Source organism: Pleurodeles waltl, chromosome 2_1 (assembly GCF_031143425.1).
Source record: "Pleurodeles waltl isolate 20211129_DDA chromosome 2_1, aPleWal1.hap1.20221129, whole genome shotgun sequence".
NCBI lineage: Eukaryota > Metazoa > Chordata > Amphibia > Caudata > Salamandridae > Pleurodeles > Pleurodeles waltl.
The window spans coordinates 702,241,784-702,261,321 of NC_090438.1; the positions used below are offsets into that span (position 1 = coordinate 702,241,784).

At 43.8% G+C, this 19,538-nt stretch overlaps 1 protein-coding gene across 1 annotated transcript in view; it reads right to left on the reverse strand.

Annotated features, from left to right (window-relative positions):
• ABCA13 (ATP binding cassette subfamily A member 13) overlaps positions 1–19,538 on the reverse strand; it is a 2,435,905-nt gene that overhangs the window by 560,781 nt on the left and 1,855,586 nt on the right. Inside the window, exon 42 of the mRNA XM_069216941.1 lies at positions 13,475–13,590. Within this exon, the coding sequence (XP_069073042.1) occupies positions 13,475–13,590 (116 nt within the window). The remainder of the gene's footprint in view (positions 1–13,474; positions 13,591–19,538) is intronic.

Consider the following 19,538-nt stretch of genomic DNA (forward strand, 5'->3'; position numbering starts at 1 on the left):
TTTCCTGATTAGCCATCTCTGCTAGGAGGGAGGGGTGGAGTGGTCACTCTCATCTGAAAGGACTGTGCCTGCCTCTGACAATGCTGTCTCCAGCCCCCTGGTGTGTGTCTGAGGCCTTGCCTGGGCAAGGCAGGATTTCACAAGAAGGTGTGAGTCCCCTTTGAAGAAAGGTGACTTCAAAGACTAAAATGGGTATAAGAAGGGCACCCAAACTTACAAACTTTAGAAACACTTCTGGAACCAAGAGGAACCTCTGCCTGGAGAAGAGCTGATAGCTGAGGAAAAAGTGCTGCTCTGCCTGTGACTGTGCTTTGTGGAGCTTTCCTGCAGTGCTGCTTCTACCAGAGTAAGAGGGCAAAGACTGGACTTTGTGTGCCTTCCATCTTGAAGAAGAAATCTCCAAGGGCTTGATGTAGAACTTGCCTCCTGTTGTTGAAGTCTCAGGGATAGCAAAGACTTCTTCCTGCCAGCACCTGGAGTCTCTGGAGAGACCCCTACTCTGCTCTGTGGTGCCCTTCCAGTTCCTGGGACCCTGAAAGGAGAGGCTGGCAGCCTAAGGACAAAAATACACGCACCGAGCGCCGTGCGGAGAAAAGATCGACGCGAATCCGATCGCGGCTGAGAAAACGACGCGACGCCGGTTCCGCAGCTGAGAAACGACGCCGCAGGAAACGCGACTGAAAAACCGACGCCCGGAGCAGGAGAAACGACGCGCAGCATCGCTGACGGAGGCTGAGAGATCGCACCCTGCGCCGCGGGACTTTCGGATCGTCGTGTGGCTGGCTTTTTCAACACGCACCGCCGTGCCGAGTTGTTTTCGACGCACACAGCCGTGCAGGGTTACTTTCGACGCACACCGCCCGTGCGGGGTTATTTTTGACGCAAACCAGGTACATTTTCACGCTAGCAGCGCTAGTGTGGTGTTACAACTACCTAAAGACTCTTTTTATTTTAAACCTTTAAAAAATCATAACTTGACTTGTGTATGTTGGATTTTTGTCGTTTTGGTCTTGTTTTGTCTAGATAAATATTTCCTATTTTTCTAAACTGGTGTTGTGTCATTTTGTAGTGTTTTCATTAAGTTACTGTGTGTGTTGGTACAAATACTTTACACCTAGCACTCTGAGGTTAAGCCTACTGCTCTGCCAAGCTACCAAGGGGGTAAGCAGGGGTTAGCTGAGGGTGATTCTCTTTTATCCTAACTAGAGTGAGGGTCCTTGCTTGAACAGGGGATAACCAGACTGTCAACCAAAGACCCCATTCCTAACATTGGTGACCAGCGGTCGGGATTGGACTTGTATTTGTACTTGACATACAGTAATTAAGTGTACACTACTGTTTTGATCTCAGACCACTATGTGACCACATACTACTTGTTTGGTGATCTTTTGATTTTTCTCTTAAGGACTCTTTGTATTCTACTTCCATGATTTTGCTGATCCCTTGACTGATTCTTTTTACTTCATTGGGAAATTATTTTTTTTCTGCCTTTTGGAACTTTGCACTTGTGACCATCATGTCTCAATCTGGAGATGCAACAGCTGGAGCTGTGTTTGAAATGGAGAAACTGAAGGAGTACTCAGTTGCTCAATTGAAACAGTTCCTTAAAGATCTTGACTGTCCCACTGAGAGCGCCACCAGGGAGGGGGAGCTGCAACAGGCACAGAGGGCTTGGGTGACAATCAAGAAGGCTGGAGGGCACACAGAGGAGGAGAATATGGGTGGAGAAGTGCAGAGGATACACAGTGGTGTAGTGGAGGAACCTGTTACGCCTGGGGGGAGGGTCCCCAGGAGGGGTGGCAGGGTGTCACCCAAGGGTCTGACTCCTGAAGAGTTACAGGACAGACAGGCAGAGAGGGAGTACCAATGGGAGCTGAAAAAGCTCGATTGGGAGTTGGAAGAAAGGAGGAGGAATTTAGAGATTAAAAAAATGATTTATGCTTACGAGCTTAAATTGAAAGAGCTGGAAGTCATGAGGGCTGAGTCCAGCTGGAATGGTGGCAGCAACAATTGTATATCCAGTGACGCTGCAGAAGTGCACATGCCCAGAGAGGTGGTGCCCTACTTGAAGGAGGGAGTTAACACACGCCAGGAGGTTCAGGGGTATGAGGTAGCTCCAGTGATGCACAGGGTCCCTGAGGTGGATTGGGGAACTGGCATGGGGAGTCATATTCCTACTGGTGGGAGGGACACTCTACTGACTCTAGGTGAGAGTGACAGGGAGAGGGGTTCCCCCCAGGTAGAAGTCCTGGTTATGGAGTGTGAAAACATCCCAGAAGAGTGTGGGTTGAGTGTCAGGGATAGTCAGGTACTGTCTCACCAGTCTCAGGAGGGTGATGTGGGGTGCTTTTTCAAGGCAGAGTCACTGGATGGTTGGGTGAAGGGTACTTTGGTTAATTCATGTGAGGGGCTGAGTGATGTAATTGCTGGAGAGCATATGTCTAGTCCTTATTTTCCAGAGCTATGCCAACACCAGGTGGAGTGTGAGTTCTCTGACCCCAGGGAGCTTACAATGGAGGCAGACTTCTGGGTGAGTACCAGAGAGTCTGAAGAGGCATTTGGGGGTGCTCCTGAGAGGAGTGGTCTAGGTAGTTCCCAACCAGGTGAGGTAGGGAAGGATTGTAGTGTCCCAGGTAGGTCCCAGTGTAGTGGGATGGGTGAGGGACCCCATGTCCAGTCTCAGAGGAGAGGGAATGGGAATGGGTTGAGGCCCAAGGTGCCCGAGATCCGGTCCCAGGTCCTGGAGGGTTCCCTGCGGGAACACCAGGAGGGGAGCCTAGCCTGTACCATAGGGCCATCTGTTGAGGGAGACCCCACAGTGTCAGGAGAACTTGGGGGGGCGGCTGTAGCCAGCGTCCCACCAGTTCTGGTGTCTGGCAGTACCACTCCTAGTGAGGGGGTGCAGAAGTCCAGACAGAGGGTTGAGAGGGGGTTGCAGACCCCAGTGGAGAACCTGGAGGGTCAGGGGTCAGCTCTGAGAGCAGAGCCCCCCATGAATGACCTTGGTGAGACCATTTCTGGGTTGGGGGGAATCCAGACTCTGTCAGATGGGCAGAGGTCAGGAGACCTGCGCCAGCCAGACTCTTGTGTGGCCCTTCGGGACAGTGTGTCCCTTGAGGGGGGTAAGTGTGCCCCCCAGGAAGTCCTGGTGTGCCAGGCAATGGTTCAACCGCAGGGTGGTGACTCTGGGTTGAATGATCAGGTTCAGGGGGTAAACTCTGACCTGATGGGGGGTAAATGTGCTCCCAAGGAAGTCCTGGTGTGCCAGGCAGTGGTTCAACCGCAGGGTGGTGACCCTGGGTTGGATGACCAGGTTCAGAGGGTAAACTCTGACCTGGTAGGGGGTAGGTATGCCCCCCAGGAAGTCCTGGTTTGCCAGGCAGTGATCCAGTCTGTGGGTACAGACCCTGGATTGGGAGGCCAGGTTAAGGGTGTCCCCCCTGACCTGGAGGAAGGGGCTACTGCTAACAGTGCCCCTACCATGTTGTCTTCTGGGGGGGCCACTCCTAGTTGGGTGGTCCAGGACCCCAGAGGAGAGGGCAGGGGGAGGGAAGCCTCACCCCTGGCCCTGGTCCAACCTGAAGGTACAGACCCCAGGTTGGAGGATCAGTTGCAGGTTAACATCCCTGCACTGGTGGAAGAATTGTGCAGGACTGCTTCTACAAGCACCCTGACAGTTTTTGACTCTGGGGGTGCCGCGTCTGCCGGGAGGTTACAGAGCCCCAGAGGGGAGGACCAGGGTCAGGTTGTCATCCCTGACCTGGTGGAAGAGAGAGTGGTCAAAGGGTGCCAGGCACCTGGGGCTACCACCCCCCACTCTCCACAGTCACAGTGGTTAGAGAGGCCTGAGGTCGGGCTCTCATCCCTGACAGTTGTCTGGGGCCACTGTGGCTTGCTGTCCTGGTGGACAGAGTTGCCCCTGGGGGGGGGAGGACGAGAGTCACACCCCGGGGGTGGAGTGGGCAACACCACTGTGTTGGCCCTGGTGGTACTATCTGCCCATTGCAATACATCTGTGAGCAAAGTAAAGTTAGGTGTTGCACAGATGGTGTCTGTAGATGTGGAGAAGGGTTCCCCATGGGTTAGCTTAGTGGGCCCTGAGAGTATGGACAGAGGGATCCAACTGGAGTCAGGAAGGCGTAGAACTGGAACATGCCCCTGCTGTTGTGGGCCTGGGTCCCTGTTCTATCGCCCCAATCAGGGAAGTACATCAAGGTATTGATTGTTCTCCCCTGGCTTTAGGCTGGTAGGGGGTCGTGTTGGACTTTTGCTTATGCAGGGTCATCCCCAGTCTTTTTCGCCTCCTGCCTCCTATTTTTTTCTGACATGTTGCTGTTGGCTTTTCAACTCTGAGCACTTTACCACTGCTAACCAGTGCTAAAGTGCATATGCTCTCCTGTTTAAATTGTATGTAAGTGGTTTATCCATGATTGGCATATTTGATTTACTAGTAAGTCCCTAGTAAGGTGCACTAGAGGTGCCAGGGCCTGTAAATCAAATGCTACTAGTGGGCCTGCAGCACTGGTTGTGCCACCCACATAAGTAGCTCTGTAATCATGTTTCAGACCTGCCACTGCAGTGTCTGTGTGTGTATTCTTACACTGTAAATTCGACTTGGCAAGTGTACCCACTTGCCAGGCCTAAACCTTCCCTTTCCTTACATGTAAGGCACCCCTAAGGTAGGCCCTAGGTAGCCCCAAGGGCAGGGTGCAGTGTATGGATAAGGTAGGACATATAGTAATGTGGTTTATATGTCCTGACAGTGAAATACTGCCAATTTCGTTTTCACTGTTGCAAGGTCTGTCTCTCTCTCATAGGATAATATGGGGGCTACCTTTAAATATGATTAAAGTGTAGATTCCCCTAGAGAGTAGATGGACATGTGGAGTTTGGGATCCCTGAACTCACAATTTAAAAATACATCTTTTAGTAAAGTTGATTTTAAGATTGTGCGTTTGGAAATGCCACTTTTAGAAAGTGAGCATTTTCTTGCTTAAACCATTCTGTGACTCTGCCTTGTTTGTGGATTCCCTGTCTGGGTCAGTTTGACAGTTGGGTTGTTTTTCACCTCACACCAGACAGTGACACAAAGGGAGCTGGGGTGTGATCTGCATTTCCTGATTAGCTATCTCTGCTAGGAGGGAGGGGTGGAGTGGTCACTCTCATCTGAAAGGACTGTGCCTGCCTCTGACAATGCTGTCTCCAGCCCCCTGGTGTGTGTCTGAGGCCTTGCCTGGGCAAGGCAGGATTTCACAAGAAGGTGTGAGTCCCCTTTGAAGAAAGGTGACTTCAAAGACTAAAATGGGTATAAGAAGGGCACCCAAACTTACAAACTTTAGAAACACTTCTGGAACCAAGAGGAACCTCTGCCTGGAGAAGAGCTGATAGCTGAGGAACAAGTGCTGCCCTGCCTGTGACTGTGCTTTGTGGAGCTTTCCTGCAGTGCTGCTTCTGCCAGAGTAAGAGGGCAAAGACTGGACTTTGTGTGCCTTCCATCTTGAAGAAGAAATCTCCAAGGGCTTGATGTAGAGCTTGCCTCCTGTTGTTGAAGTCTCAGGGATAGCAAAGACTTCTTCCTGCCAGCACCTGGAGTCTCTGGGGAGACCCCTACTCTGCTCTGTGGTGCCCTTCCAGTTCCTGGGACCCTGAAAGGAGAGGCTGGCAGCCTAAGGACAAAAATACACGCACCGAGCACCGTGCGGAGAAAAGATCGACGCGAATCCGATCGCGGCTGAGAAAACGACGCGACGCCGGTTCCGCAGCTGAGAAACGACGCCGCAGGAAAAGCGACCGAAAAAACGACGCCCGGAGCAGGAGAAACGACGCGCAGCATCGCTGACGGAGGCTGAGAGATCGCACCCTGCGCCGCGGGACTTTCGGATCGTCGTGTGGCTGGCTTTTTCAACGCGCACCGCCGTGCCGAGTTGTTTTCGACGCACACAGCCGTGCAGGGTTACTTTCGACGCACACCGCCCGTGCGGGGTTATTTTTGACGCAAACCAGGTACATTTTCACGCTAGCAGCGCTAGTGTGGTGTTACAACTACCTAAAGACTCTTTTTATTTTAAACCTTTAAAAAATCATAACTTGACTTGTGTATGTTGGATTTTTGTCGTTTTGGTCTTGTTTTGTCTAGATAAATATTTCCTATTTTTCTAAACTGGTGTTGTGTCATTTTGTAGTGTTTTCATTAAGTTACTGTGTGTGTTGGTACAAATACTTTACACCTAGCACTCTGAGGTTAAGCCTACTGCTCTGCCAAGCTACCAAGGGGGTAAGCAGGGGTTAGCTGAGGGTGATTCTCTTTTATCCTAACTAGAGTGAGGGTCCTTGCTTGAACAGGGGATAACCAGACTGTCAACCAAAGACCCCATTCCTAACAGTTTCCAAAAAGAGGTGAATTTTAGTTTCTGCCTGAATTTTAGGAGGGTATGTACTGTTCTGATGTCAGTGGGAATGTTTTTCCAGATCCTCAGAGCTTAAGCTGAGAAGCATTATTTTCTTATGTTTTCCTTCCAGCGGTGTTCAATGTCCAATCTGGTGGTGTCAGAGTCCTTTGTCTGGCATTTACCTCTAGATTCTGTTAGCTTGTTAAATCAGTAAACTGGGGTCTTGGTGTAGGGTGACTTGTAAGTGATATACCTGATCATGATGATGATCTGGGCTTGCAGGAGAAGTCAGCGTATCTCCTTTAGCACAAAGTTATATAGTCAGATTTCTTCTACCCGCTTGTTGAGCTGTGCTGCTGCACTGAGGATGCCTTTCAAGGGAGCGACTAGGGTCTGTCCGATGCCTCTGAGCAGGACATTAACTCCATCTAGGTGAGAGAGGACTAGGACTAGAACTGTTCGTCTGAAGTCTTCACCTTAGAGAAAATGTTTTACCGTTTTTAGGAGAGAGGGTTGGGATCAGGTTGTTTGATCTTCTTGGCAATGTCCTTATTGAGTGAAAGGTTCAGGTTGTGGGTGAATATGAGTTTTTTGGCCTGCTCTGTTAGTTGGGGTGTGAAGTCCATTATGTGTAAGCAGGAGAGCCATGACTCAGTCAGAAATTTGCGCTGTTGTCAAACAGGAGCAATTCGATCTCTGTGGAGTTTAGCATCAGGTAGTTTGTTGATATCCAGGTTTGGCTGCATTCCAGTCAGCCTTTGTGTCACTATAAGTCATTTGTTGAGGGAACTTTGAGATAGAGCTGGGTGTTGTCAGCATAATTCTGGATCTGTGGACCTGTGTCGATCTCCTCTCGGGGAGGTGGGCTGGGTCATTCTGGTACGGCGTGCGGTGATTTTTTCACCGCAATGCAGGCTGTGTGTCGTTTCTGGCAGGCTGTGCATCAAATTTTCGCAACACAAGAAGTTCTTTGCAGAATGAAGTCTTTTTGGCCCGGAGACTTCAAGGAACAGGAGGCAAGCTCTGCCCAGGCCCTTGGAGATCACATCTCAGCAGAGCCAGAGGGCAGCAAGGAAGCAAGGTAACAGCAGGGCAGCAGTTCTGTGCAGAAAAGCAGTCAGGTGAGTCCGTTGGGCAGCCAGGCAGTTCCTCTTGGCAGGTTGCAGGTTATGGTTCAGAGTTTCTTCACCAGTGGTATCTTGTCCAGAAGTGTCTGATTTGGTAGGGTCAGAGGCCCTGTTTAAATACCCAAATGTGCCTTTGAAGTGGGGGAGGCTTCAAAAAGTGAATTTAGGAGTTCTACACTACCAGGACATATAAACTACACAGGTATATGTCCTGCCTTTTATCTACATAGCACCCTGCTGTATGGGTTACCTAGGGCCTACCTTCTGGTTGACTTATATGTAGAAAAAGGGGAGTTTAAGGCAAGTATTCTTAAATGCCAAGTCGAATTGGCAGTGAAACTGCACACACATGCCTTGCAATGGCAGGCCTGAGGCATGGTTAAGGGGCTACTTATGTGGGTGGCACAATCAGTGTTGCAGGCCCACTAGTAGCATTTAATCTACAGGCCCTGGGCACATGTAGTGCACTTTGCTGGGGACTTACAAGTAGATTAAAGAAGCCAATTGGGTAGGAACCAATGTCACCATGTTTTCAGGGAAAGAGCAAATGCACTTTAGCACTGGTTAGCAGTGGTAAAGTGTGCAGAGTCCTAAAACCAGCAAAAACAGTGTCCAAAAAGAGGAGGGAGGCAGGAAAAAAGTTAGGGAAGTCAGGGAACAGGGAACACTCCTGTAGCTAGTTGCTGACTGCCTTCTTAATGATCTCAATGTTTTTTTTCCGAAAAATGGCAGATGAGCCATAGAGCAGAAGTTGGCAAGGTCAGCCTGATCTAGTGTAGGCTTTCTCAACAGGGTCTGTCCAATCTGTAAAAAAACAAAATGAATTGTCATGTACTTATTGGAATGCAAACAAGGTACTATGATCACAATCTGAGTGAAAAAAATAATAATTTAGAGAGGAAAACCGCTCTACTTTTTATGGAGGGTGAGTGTAATTTGCGTACTTCTCTGTAGCATAATTAAACAGATTTACAGCAAAATTATGTAAAATTACACAGAAATACTCGAAGAGCATAAACCTCCATCTAGTGCTGTTTTTTAGCGCAAAATGCTAAATGGACCCAAGAATGCATTTTGCGCTAAGAAAGTAGCTTTAAATGCAACAGAAAAGGAACAGCAAAAGTCAGCAGCCACTGCACTATGTGCCTGTTCTGTTGAGTATGAAATGAAACCACTGTTATTCTGATTTACAAACAAAACAAAAATCCCTAGAAATTGAAAAACTGCTCTTCATTCTTCCTGATAAACTCAGTTTGCAAAACTGCATGAAAAAGTCTGGCCTCTGAATTAGAAACAATACTGCTGATATTTATCCAGTCAGAACAGACGTTTTAGCAAAGAACAGTCAACTGTCCTCTAACACAAGTCTTCATTCCTACATCTGAATCTAACAGGAATATCATATGATGTGGAGCAGCCGCGCATGTAGAGAAAGCCTTGGAGATGGCTTTTTCTCATTGAAGGTCGAGAATACCATGACCTACATGAGGAATTTCTTAGCTTTGTTCAGACTCCTCTATGCAAACCCTCAAGCCACAGTTCAGGTAAATGGCGAGATTTGATCTTCAAAGATGTACAAGGCACGACTGTACATTACCACCACTCCTCTATATTCTGTATCTGTTAACTCTTGTCCAAAAACATTAGGAAGGCCTCTACATGGAAGGAATTAACACATGACCTGTGAATGTAAAATATCAGACTATACAGATGAAGCCTTGCCTTTCATGGGTGTCCCATTAAACTCGGTGGCTAATATAATAAAAGAAATTGACTTATATGCCTCAGTTTCTCATGTAAGGTGCAGCAACGAAAAAACGAAAATGCTACAGCTGATGTACCTATGATTTGTGTATCATTCCCAGACTGCAAATTTAAATCATCTAGCTCATACGTCTCGTACCTGGGAATTATTTTGCCAGATACACTGACATCTTTCAAGGTAAAACCCTCAAACTATCAGCATGTGGCTCACTTACCACTATTAAGGTGATGACCACCCCAAATATTGTCTAAATAGTCTACACATTCCCCTACATTTTCCACCTCCCTTCTTCTGTGAAGCCAATACATCGAAAGTGCTTTCCTGAGAAAAGTATAGAATCACTAAATTGCAATAAAACACTACAAATCTTAAGAAATAGGGAGGTGTTAACTTCCCTGATTTAATCTCCTATATAGACTTACAAAAACAAGCCACTGAAGGGCTCGCCCAAAACCGTTGACACTACCCTGTGGGTTACCTTTGGCTTGCCTCTTGCCTACCTGATGGCACTAAATGTGTATGCTTTCTGTAATCCTTGAAACACAAAACACAATGTAATTATATTGTCACCAAATAGTAACACAGTTTGCAAGTACATTAAAACATTTGCGATGTTTTATTTAGATTGGCTCAATTCACCTGTTTGGCCCAGTTAGCTCCTGAAGCACTTTCTGGAACAGATGAATGACTAAAGGAATTCCAACTTTCAATCAATTCTATAAGAGTGACATGCTCATCTAATTCCACACTTTTTAGACCTGCTACAAAGTAGACAATACTGAAGAAAGATTGTTTAGGTCCATAGCTCAAAAGATTATGGAAGCATCCAGTTCTAGTAACTTCACGCATGCCATTTTAGCCATTCTACCACATAGGAAATAGACTGCTTTTCCATCCACAACGTAATCTTCCATTATCTACGAAGCAATCCAAGGTTGCCATGCTAATCAACATGGGTCATCTAATCTCGAAAAACTTTGGACACTAGCCCTTTGTTGCCCCAGTTTAGACTCCATCACACAATTGCTATTTTTTAATCTCCATTGTTAACTTTGGTCACTTCAAAAACCTGCCTTAACGAACAACAACCTGTTCTCATGCTGTAAAGAGTCCAGCACAACAATCAAACAGTTATGGGAAAACGTTCTAGGCACAACAGTTCATATAATTGATCCCAGATCCATCGTTTCTCTGAAAGAATTTCTTCTCCAATTCCCAGATAATTGTTCACAAGTTAGCCCACCCGAATCTGAAACCTCGTTATTAGATCTATTATCAGCAATTGTCACAAAGAAAAGTACCACTATTATGAAGAACTGCAGCCCTCAATTCTCACACCGCTGTTGGTACTCCACCTGCCAAATGCATACAACTGAGGACAAACTGGCTAACTCCGGTCATTCACTGACCATAGAAAGAAGAGCAGGGTCGCCTCTTAGTTTTTTTTAACTCGACCTCTGCAACTAAAGTGATACAGACACTGGCAGAAATGGCGTGAACCGTGAGCCTAGGAAACTGCCTGGATGATATTTTCACCTACGGAAAATGTAATCCTTCTTTGCTCAGTGTTGTCTTTATACTTTTTGTGCTACTGGTGTCATAGGTTCTGAGAGAGCGTAGTTTTTATTACATATTATAGACGTGAAATGCTTATGATTAACAATGCTACATTAAATAAAATATTCATTGAAATATATGTTTATTAACATTAAGGATTTATGTGTGTAAACCAATATCAACTATAAAAATAATCGTTCATAGATTGCTAAAACTGTGCACATTAAAACGCAAAAAAACGCACTCATTAGAACTCGTATATCTTAAGTTAGCGTGAGTCAAGCAAAGCTGTGTAGCTCTCATATTAAAGCATATTCTTCTGTCTCTTCAGTGTGCTGACTTGCAAAAGACCATGACCCAGCGATTGTTCTTTTTCTTCAATAGTTCGCAACAACACCAGATTTTCTCATCCGCATGCTAGCAGCTTTTAGTATAAAGTTATGTGCTTCGAAACACTAATGGACACTTCCAAGGACGATGAAGCGAGAAGAAGAGAACTTTTGACCTGATACGTATAAAGACAATGAAGTAATCCCGGATGAGCCACCTGCGAAAATACGTCAATTATGATGACCAATTAGAACATAAAGATTTATCAAAAATGACAAAATGCATTACTTAATGTTTAATTTGATAGGTTAACAATGGTGGGGTGTATTGACGGACCAATAGAATTTTGGGGGAATGAATCACGAAAAAGGGATAAAAAAAAACATGACACAGGAGACAAACACTCATTAGGTAGGGAATGATATCGATTGTATCCAGAAACTCTGTCACTTTATTTGGTGATTTGAGACTTAGACAAAATCATCCTAGCCCATAGACCGCCCATTACACTTTCCCCCTTAAGAGGAGAGTGTCCCTTGCCTCTAATTTTGATAGACTGATGGTGAACTAACTGATGTCCTGAGGACGAAGACTAATCCTGCATGCTGACCTATCTCGAGGAGGGTAATTATAATGCTAACGGAATCTATTTGCCTTTTCTTTCTAGGTACCAACTGCTGTATGTTTTGATTAGAGACTTTAGTTAGATGTTTTCCAAATTGGTGTTCAAATTATTTTGCATGAAGCCCAACATGCTAATGCTAATTAGAGGTTAGACGAGGTATTCATTTTTGACTGACAAACCGACGTGACTGACGTGATGCTATGCTAAACTAGTATCTTAGAACATTCGATGTATTATGATTCGCTTATATCCATCTGATTATCTATGCTACTGATCTATGCATTATTGAAAGCTTATTATGGTTGTCATCCTGTGACTGTGCTTATATGCTTCCTGGCTTTGAGATTGATGCCTTTGCTACTAGATTGTAATCAATAGGGAATAAAACTCATAAAACTTCATTAAGGTGTGGTTATTCATGACTGAAAGGTCATGGGTGCGCCGAATGGTCATTAAATGCTTAAAGTAAGAGATATTTTAGAGTTAAATGTTGACAATGTTATTGACATATTGATTGATATTTTGATCAGTTATCTCGTCCTACGGTGTCTTACCACTGGGCCCAAAGATTCATTGGCCTAAAACGAGTCCTGATGTGTATAAATTAACATAGACGGACGCGTTAACAGCCCTCTGACGTCAGCAAGTTTCGCCATGGGCCCATGCGGTCTTTATATCACAGATAACTCTACTTATCGACATATGCTCCCACCCTCAGCTGACAAGGGTCCCCTACCTTGACCACAATGACCACCCCACATGAAATCAGATCTCTTCCTCACCAGGTCAGTGGCTTATTGTCATTTCCCCTTTTGTTTTGACATGCATCGAACTTCGTTTTTATTTGTGTCTGCCTGTACAATCTTTCTTGTTTCTCTGTTTTTTGCAAAAAAATAAATAAAAGTGGTCTTCAACTGTTTTTTTCCTCCAATTGCTTTTCGAAACTTCATTCAGCACCATTTCATTATAGGGCAAACTTTTGAACAAACTTTTAAAAGCTGCTGCAGGGAACACTCTCCTCACCCTGAACCGTCTTCTGCAAAAGTTCTGGTTTAGTAGTTGTGAAAGCATAAATTAAGTGCATCTTGAGGAGAAAAAAATAGAAAAACCGTTATGAACCTCTCGTTTGGAACAACACGAACTACTAGGAGATACGGGTTTAAGGGTTGTACAGCAGGGCGATACGACTCCATTGACGGCATTATTTAGAAACGTGTTGTTTTGGCTCGGGGATGGTCAGGTACCCCGCTTGTTCACCTCATTATTTCGCTAGTAACACAAAGACACGACAGAGGCGAGAAAGACCTCTTATTTTCAGCTTTTTGTGATAACAACCAACTCTGTTCTCAGCAGAACATATCGCAGCTTTGGGAGGCGGGCGGGTCAGGAACAAAGGAGACCACATTATCAAGTGAAAACACAAAACTGGATCAAGACGGCGAAGCAGCATGCGCATCTTCCAAAGATATTTCTAGAGCCTGGCTCATTAGCGGCAAACAACATCTCCCTTTATAGACCCCGCCATCGTGCAGCAACTTGTTCTCTCAATTTCCCAAATGAAAACATAATAGCCTGCGAGGAGGCAGAACCATGTACCCGACAGCAGGTGCGAGCGAACTTTAAAGATTTTTATGTGCAGAGAAGAAACCATAATTCCAAAGCAGCATTTCCAATCACATACCCAAAGAGTGTCAGCAGGAGAGCGGTGGCTGCCAGGTTTTCTCTAAAAGTGAACGCTGTCAGCTGGAAAGCTGCGATAACGCAGACACACAGGCAGACGGGAACCAGATAAAACAGCTAGGAAGAAAAACACAGCAACATTTAGAGAGAGGCATTTTCTCTTGTTTCACACAAAAGCATCATTGAAAGTTCTGAATGGGTTGTTTCAAGTTTGATGACATTCTACTCGAGTTTAGGGGGCGACATATTACGCAGTTGTAATTAGTGGTGTATTCAGCACCGGCGGATCATATGCACTCTCTTATTGATAAGCCTCGGTTTTAAAAAAGGAATAAAGAGTACACACGCACACGCGCAGTTAAAAAAGAAACAGACTACAGATGTGGGCTATTGTGACCCCTAGCTAGCTGCAAGAGTTTCATGTAGGTGAAATGAAACCAAGTACGAGCAAAACTACAAAATTCATGGACGTCAATCACTGACCATGGTTATTGCCTTGGCTACCGGTGGTCTCAGGAGTCATGGAAACAGGAACATAAAGAAAACAGGGATCCAGAGGCCTGACGCAAGAAGGGCAGAACATAAACAGGCAAATCCAAATCTCACACTGACTGGATTGTCAACTGCTCTTCGTTTTGAGATGAGACTGAAGCACTAATCAGTTGCATCACAAAATGGATATTTGCAGTGCCTCCTGCCTCGTGAATATTAATGGAGCAGAAGGAGAAATTTTGCAAACCTCCTCCCCCTCATAAAGTGCTGCAAAGGTTAGAATCATGTAAAGGACGACAGATGTCCATCCTTTCATTCAGAGACCCTGGTTGGCAATCCTTTTTCAAGGATCCAGAGTCTTCTAAAGGTACAAGTGTTGCTTAAAAAACGTTGACCTCCTCTCAGTGTGAACACCTCCTTCCAGGTCATGATGGTTGATGTATGTGAATTAATGGAAACATGAGTACTATGAAACCACATTGAAGGAAACCGTTTCATGAAAAAACAATTTTAAGGAAACACCATTTGAAAGAAATATCAGTAGATCAAAAATTAATGGCAATGTTTAAGAAAAGATAATTGTAAAGAAAAATCCAAAATGACAAGAAATTTGGATGGAGTTTAGGACTGGTGAGGGTGTTTAGGGTTGAGTGTATTATTTAAGAGTGATCAGGGGTTTTTAGTGGTCAGGAATGGGTAGAGTTAACACATATAAGGGGTTTTTAGGGTTTTGGGTGGGTGAGTTTTGGGGTGGTGAGGGGCTTTTACGTGTCTGGAATGGGTTGAATTTAGGGGTGGTGAGGGATTTTTAAGGCTCTTATCCAAGAGGGGTGGTGAGGGCCTTTAGGGTTCATGAATACGTGGAGTTTCGAGCTGGTAAATGCTTTTAAGATTCAATGATGGTTGGGGTGGTTTAGAGTTGTTAGGGTTCAGAATTGGGTGGAGTTTAGGGTGATGAGGGATTTTAAGGATTCAGGGATGGGTGGAGTTTAGATGTAGAAAGGGTTTTTTAGGGTTCAGGGATAGGTAGAGATTAGAGGTGGTGAGGCATTTTGGGAGTCATGGAGGGATGTGGTTTGAGGATGTTGATGTTTTCTTAGGTGTTAGGGATGAGTGGAGTTTGGGTATGGTAAAGGGTTTTAGGGATCAATGGTGGGTAGAGTTTAAGCATAGAAAGTGTTTTTATATTATGCATTTAGAGGCAGTGAGGAGTTAAATGGTTCAAGGATGAATGGGGCCTAGAGGCAGAAATGGCTTTTACGGTTCAGGGATGGGTGCAAGCATTATATTTACACCTTAAAAATAATCATGTCAAAGCCAATTTCAAACAAGAAAGACATTCTATGAATCAGTTTCTATGAAATGGTAAATGTCATTCATTCTGAAAATTTCCATTAAATAGTTTAGATGAAATGATCTCTCTGTAATGGTATTCCATTACATTGTTTTTCTCTGAAATCACATATAATCCATTATGGACACTGTTTCAAGTCCCGAACTTTTGAGTAATAGCCTAATGCATTCTGGGTGTTATATATTAATTTTGCTTCCATCACCTGCAATGTTTTGTGGGTGAAAAGTTAAGGACCGGAGACATTGTCAATAATGACTTGGGCTGAATTGGCCACTCTACACCCAAATTAGACATTAGAGGAAGCATGCAGGGGTCCACTTGAATATTTCTGCTAATCATAATGTGTCTCATCATGATTCACAGTGAATTTCTGAAAACGTTACCACAGTAACTAGGATGGCTGTAACTAATAAATTATTTGTGGTCACAGCCACCATCAAAAACACTGACACAGAGCACTGCAAACTGGAAACATGAGGGAAAGGCCTTTTTGTGGCTACCCTTGTGTTGTGAACCAGAGACAGTTTTAGACTCACAAAATGGCTTCTGTACATTGTGACTTCACTCTCTTGTTGTTGTCAAGCCTGTGATTTTGCAAATCCCTGGTTGTACAACCTCAAAAGAGTTTTGTACATGGGGTCAAAGTTCCTCGTTGGATTTCAGTAGATTCCAATCCTTACTGTTCACCTACCCCTGAACAGCAAACTTGGAGGCGGCTGGGTGCTCAAGGGTTGTTTAAGGATTCAACTGCTTGAGGTTATCAGAGGAAGAAAGGGTATGAGATGTCATATTGTCTGCCCTGTCATGTTGGAGACTGAGGACCTGATTACAACCTTGGCAGATGGGATACTCCATTACAAACATGACAGATAGTCCGTCCGACGTATTACGAGTTCCATTATATCCTATGGAACTTGTAAAACGGCGGGCGGGATATCCGTCACATTTGTGACAAAGTATCCCCCCTCCAAGGTCGTAATCAGGCCCTGAATGTCCACCAAACAATTTAAGTGATATATGTAGAACATTGTCACATGGCATGACCTTTTCAGTTATTCACATAAGCCATTCCTATGCAAACACAATACTGACAGTAGCTGTTTCTGCTCAACTATTTTCAAGAGCTGTAACAACTAGGCTGAGGCTTAGGAACACAGTTGGGCAGGCTATCAAGGAATCTGTTATTAGCATTCTCCTACAGTTATATTCTGAAATATTTGATGTTGCCAAATACGGATAATTTCAAACCTTCATGTAGAGATAGGACATTTTAGGCATCAATAAACTCAGATATAGTGTATTTTAGACATAGGATACACACTAAAGGGGCTATACACAAAGGTAAGTTACACCTGTGAGTAATTTACAAGTGTAATATTACTCTTACACTTTTTAACACATTTCCTTCTGTTGGCTACTCACAAATTATAAGTGTAATGTTCCTTAAAAGTGTAGACTTACAAGTCTACTCCCACTGCAAAAGGGGGTGGATCAAAACTTACGAGTGTAACCTACTACTAAAAAAAATAAAACATAAAAATCAGTAATAACTATTGCACCACACATAGCCAATCTCTGGTACTGCAGCACTGTCCCAAAGAAAATAATAGAAAATAATGGGGTTGAGACTTAAATGTAAACCCCATAGGAAAAGTTAGATTACAATATTTAACATAAATTAAAAATATAAATAATTATAACTGAATGTTAGAAACATAAAAATAATAAATATATTTTATTTAAGTATAAACAGGTAATAACTCTTTTGAATTATAAAGTCAATGTAATTACTTTTATTAAAATTAAATTAATGTTATTTATATACATCATTTTTCCACTTTAGTAAGAACATTATGTTTTAATTTGAACTTGAGAAAAAAACTACAATATAATTTAACATATTTATATTAATGAAAGGTTTATTTCAACATTTAGGTATTAGCATCGTAGCAGTTTCACTTTAGCTCACCAGTTAAAATACATATAAAATTAATTTACATTAATTTTTAACCTAAAATATTTTACTAACTTTTTCCAACTTGAAAAATCTTTGTTTTTTCCCCCTACATTTTATCACGTGGAGATCTCCCCCAGACTCTTGTAAAAGTATGGTAGGCTAGTCTTCCCAGTAATCCTGGGACATGTTCAAATTTTATTTATTGTGGTGTATCGTTATTTGCTTCACACAGAACAAGCAGCCATATATGTCTTTGGGGAAATCCGGTGCTATTTAAATTGTGTTATTATTCTGCAGAGTACTACATATAAATAGTAGTCTTTCTTTTTTCAGCTAGGTTTTGAACGTTTTTAAAATTCATTTGTGACCTTCACTTTTGTAAAGTTAGCAATATTTAAATATCTACAGATACATGACTATTCAGAAGCAGAAGCAGAACATACTGTCTGATTTTTTTTCAGTGTCATGTTTTCAGAGCTTTTCATACTGCTCACTTTCATGCCAAACCTATAAACATACCTTTATATTAATATTTTTCTTAAATGAGCATGGAGAACAGTTCTATATCAAATGGCTATGAAGTTGGAGATGCTACTCTCTATATAGATTAGGCGGGTGATGGGCTGAGGGGTTTTGGCTCAAAATGCAACATTATAAGACTTTGTATTAGTTTTATTCAGAGCTTTAAATGGGCAGATAATGTCAGGTCCTGAGGACATGCACTTCTTTATTTTGAGAGGGAAAGTAGCTGCACTTACCAGCAGAGGTGCAATGTTATTAATTGGAGAATAACAACACTTCTAAGAAGCAACTAGGTTCTCAGTATAGAGTACCTGCACTTCTCTTTTTCCTCTTTAGGCACTGGTTGTATTACACCCAAAGGTAATTGTGCAAGTAGTACTGTCACAAAGAAGCATTCTTGCGCTTGATGAAAGGGAAATAACACCAGTGACATCTGTAGGTTCACATTATGCTACATTGTATCTCAATAGTGGGAGGGAAGTTGTCATTTTATAAATCATATCTGTTGCAATAATTTGGGGTATTTCTATTAAAACCTATTGTACCATAGTGCAAGGGTTCCTGCTGCACCATAATGCAAGGGTGCCTAAATTAAGGGCAGGAATGTTTTGTGCAGGAAGGGTCACCTTTCTGCACAAAAACAATGCTATGAGGCAGAATTCAGCACACATGCAAAGAGGAAATAATGAAGTGAAATAAAGGTATTTATTCTTGTTTCCACTAACTTGGGGAAGCGTACCAATTTTGATGCATTCCCAGGTATACAATTCTTTAATAATCGAAGAATGTACCAAACTCCATGTGTGGATGCATGAAGGCCCACGCTCCACCCATGAAACGCCCCCCAAGTTGAAAAGTAATGAAAGGCGTCACATGCAGCTGCTTTCCATTACATTTTTTTAAAAGCCATTCAAGGCCACACAAATCAGGTAAATATTATTGAAGCCTATATGCTGTCCTTTTGTTGCATTCTGTGACTAAGGGAAAATGGAAAGGCCTCATAAATATGGGCCAAACTGCTTAATTGGAGTGGGTGTTTGTGGGAGATCTGCACCAGCACTTGTTTTTTAACACCAGCATATTTGTATGGCAAAAACCACAAATGGTGTCACCATCCATCCCTTCATAAACAGAGAACATTAGCAGCATACTTACTAATTCACTGTATATTAAAAAATAGGAATAGAATAGTGTAGAAAAGTATCATCTTTCTTGGCATGTTACCCCCAATTTCTGCCTGTTTGTCAGTATGTTTTGCTGTCTCACTGGGATCCTGCTAGCCAGGACCCCAGTGCTTGTAGTTTGTGGTCTGATGTGTGTTTTGTCAGTAGTGCTTAACTGTGAAGTTCTGCTAACCAGAACTCCAGTGCTTATGCTCATTCTACTTTCAAATTAGTCACTATAGTTTAGTGACTTCATATTACAATTCCAATTGGCATGCGGACTGAGGAGACAGAGGGGGCTCTCAGCACCTCAGAGAGCCCTCAGAAGACCAAGCAGCACCCACAGGAGTCCCAGAACATGGGGACAAAGCAGGTGCAAAGTGTGGTCGTCGCAGCACTACAAATCAAGGTCCCACGCCGCCGAAGGACAACTCAGCTAGTGGTGCACCGCAGGATGGAGTGCTGGGGACCTGGGCTATACTGTATACTAAGGATTTTTGGAAGAAGTGCACAGAAGCCCAAGGAGCTGGAGCACAGGGGTACTGCCGCAGCAAGGGGAGGCAAGCTCCTACCTCCA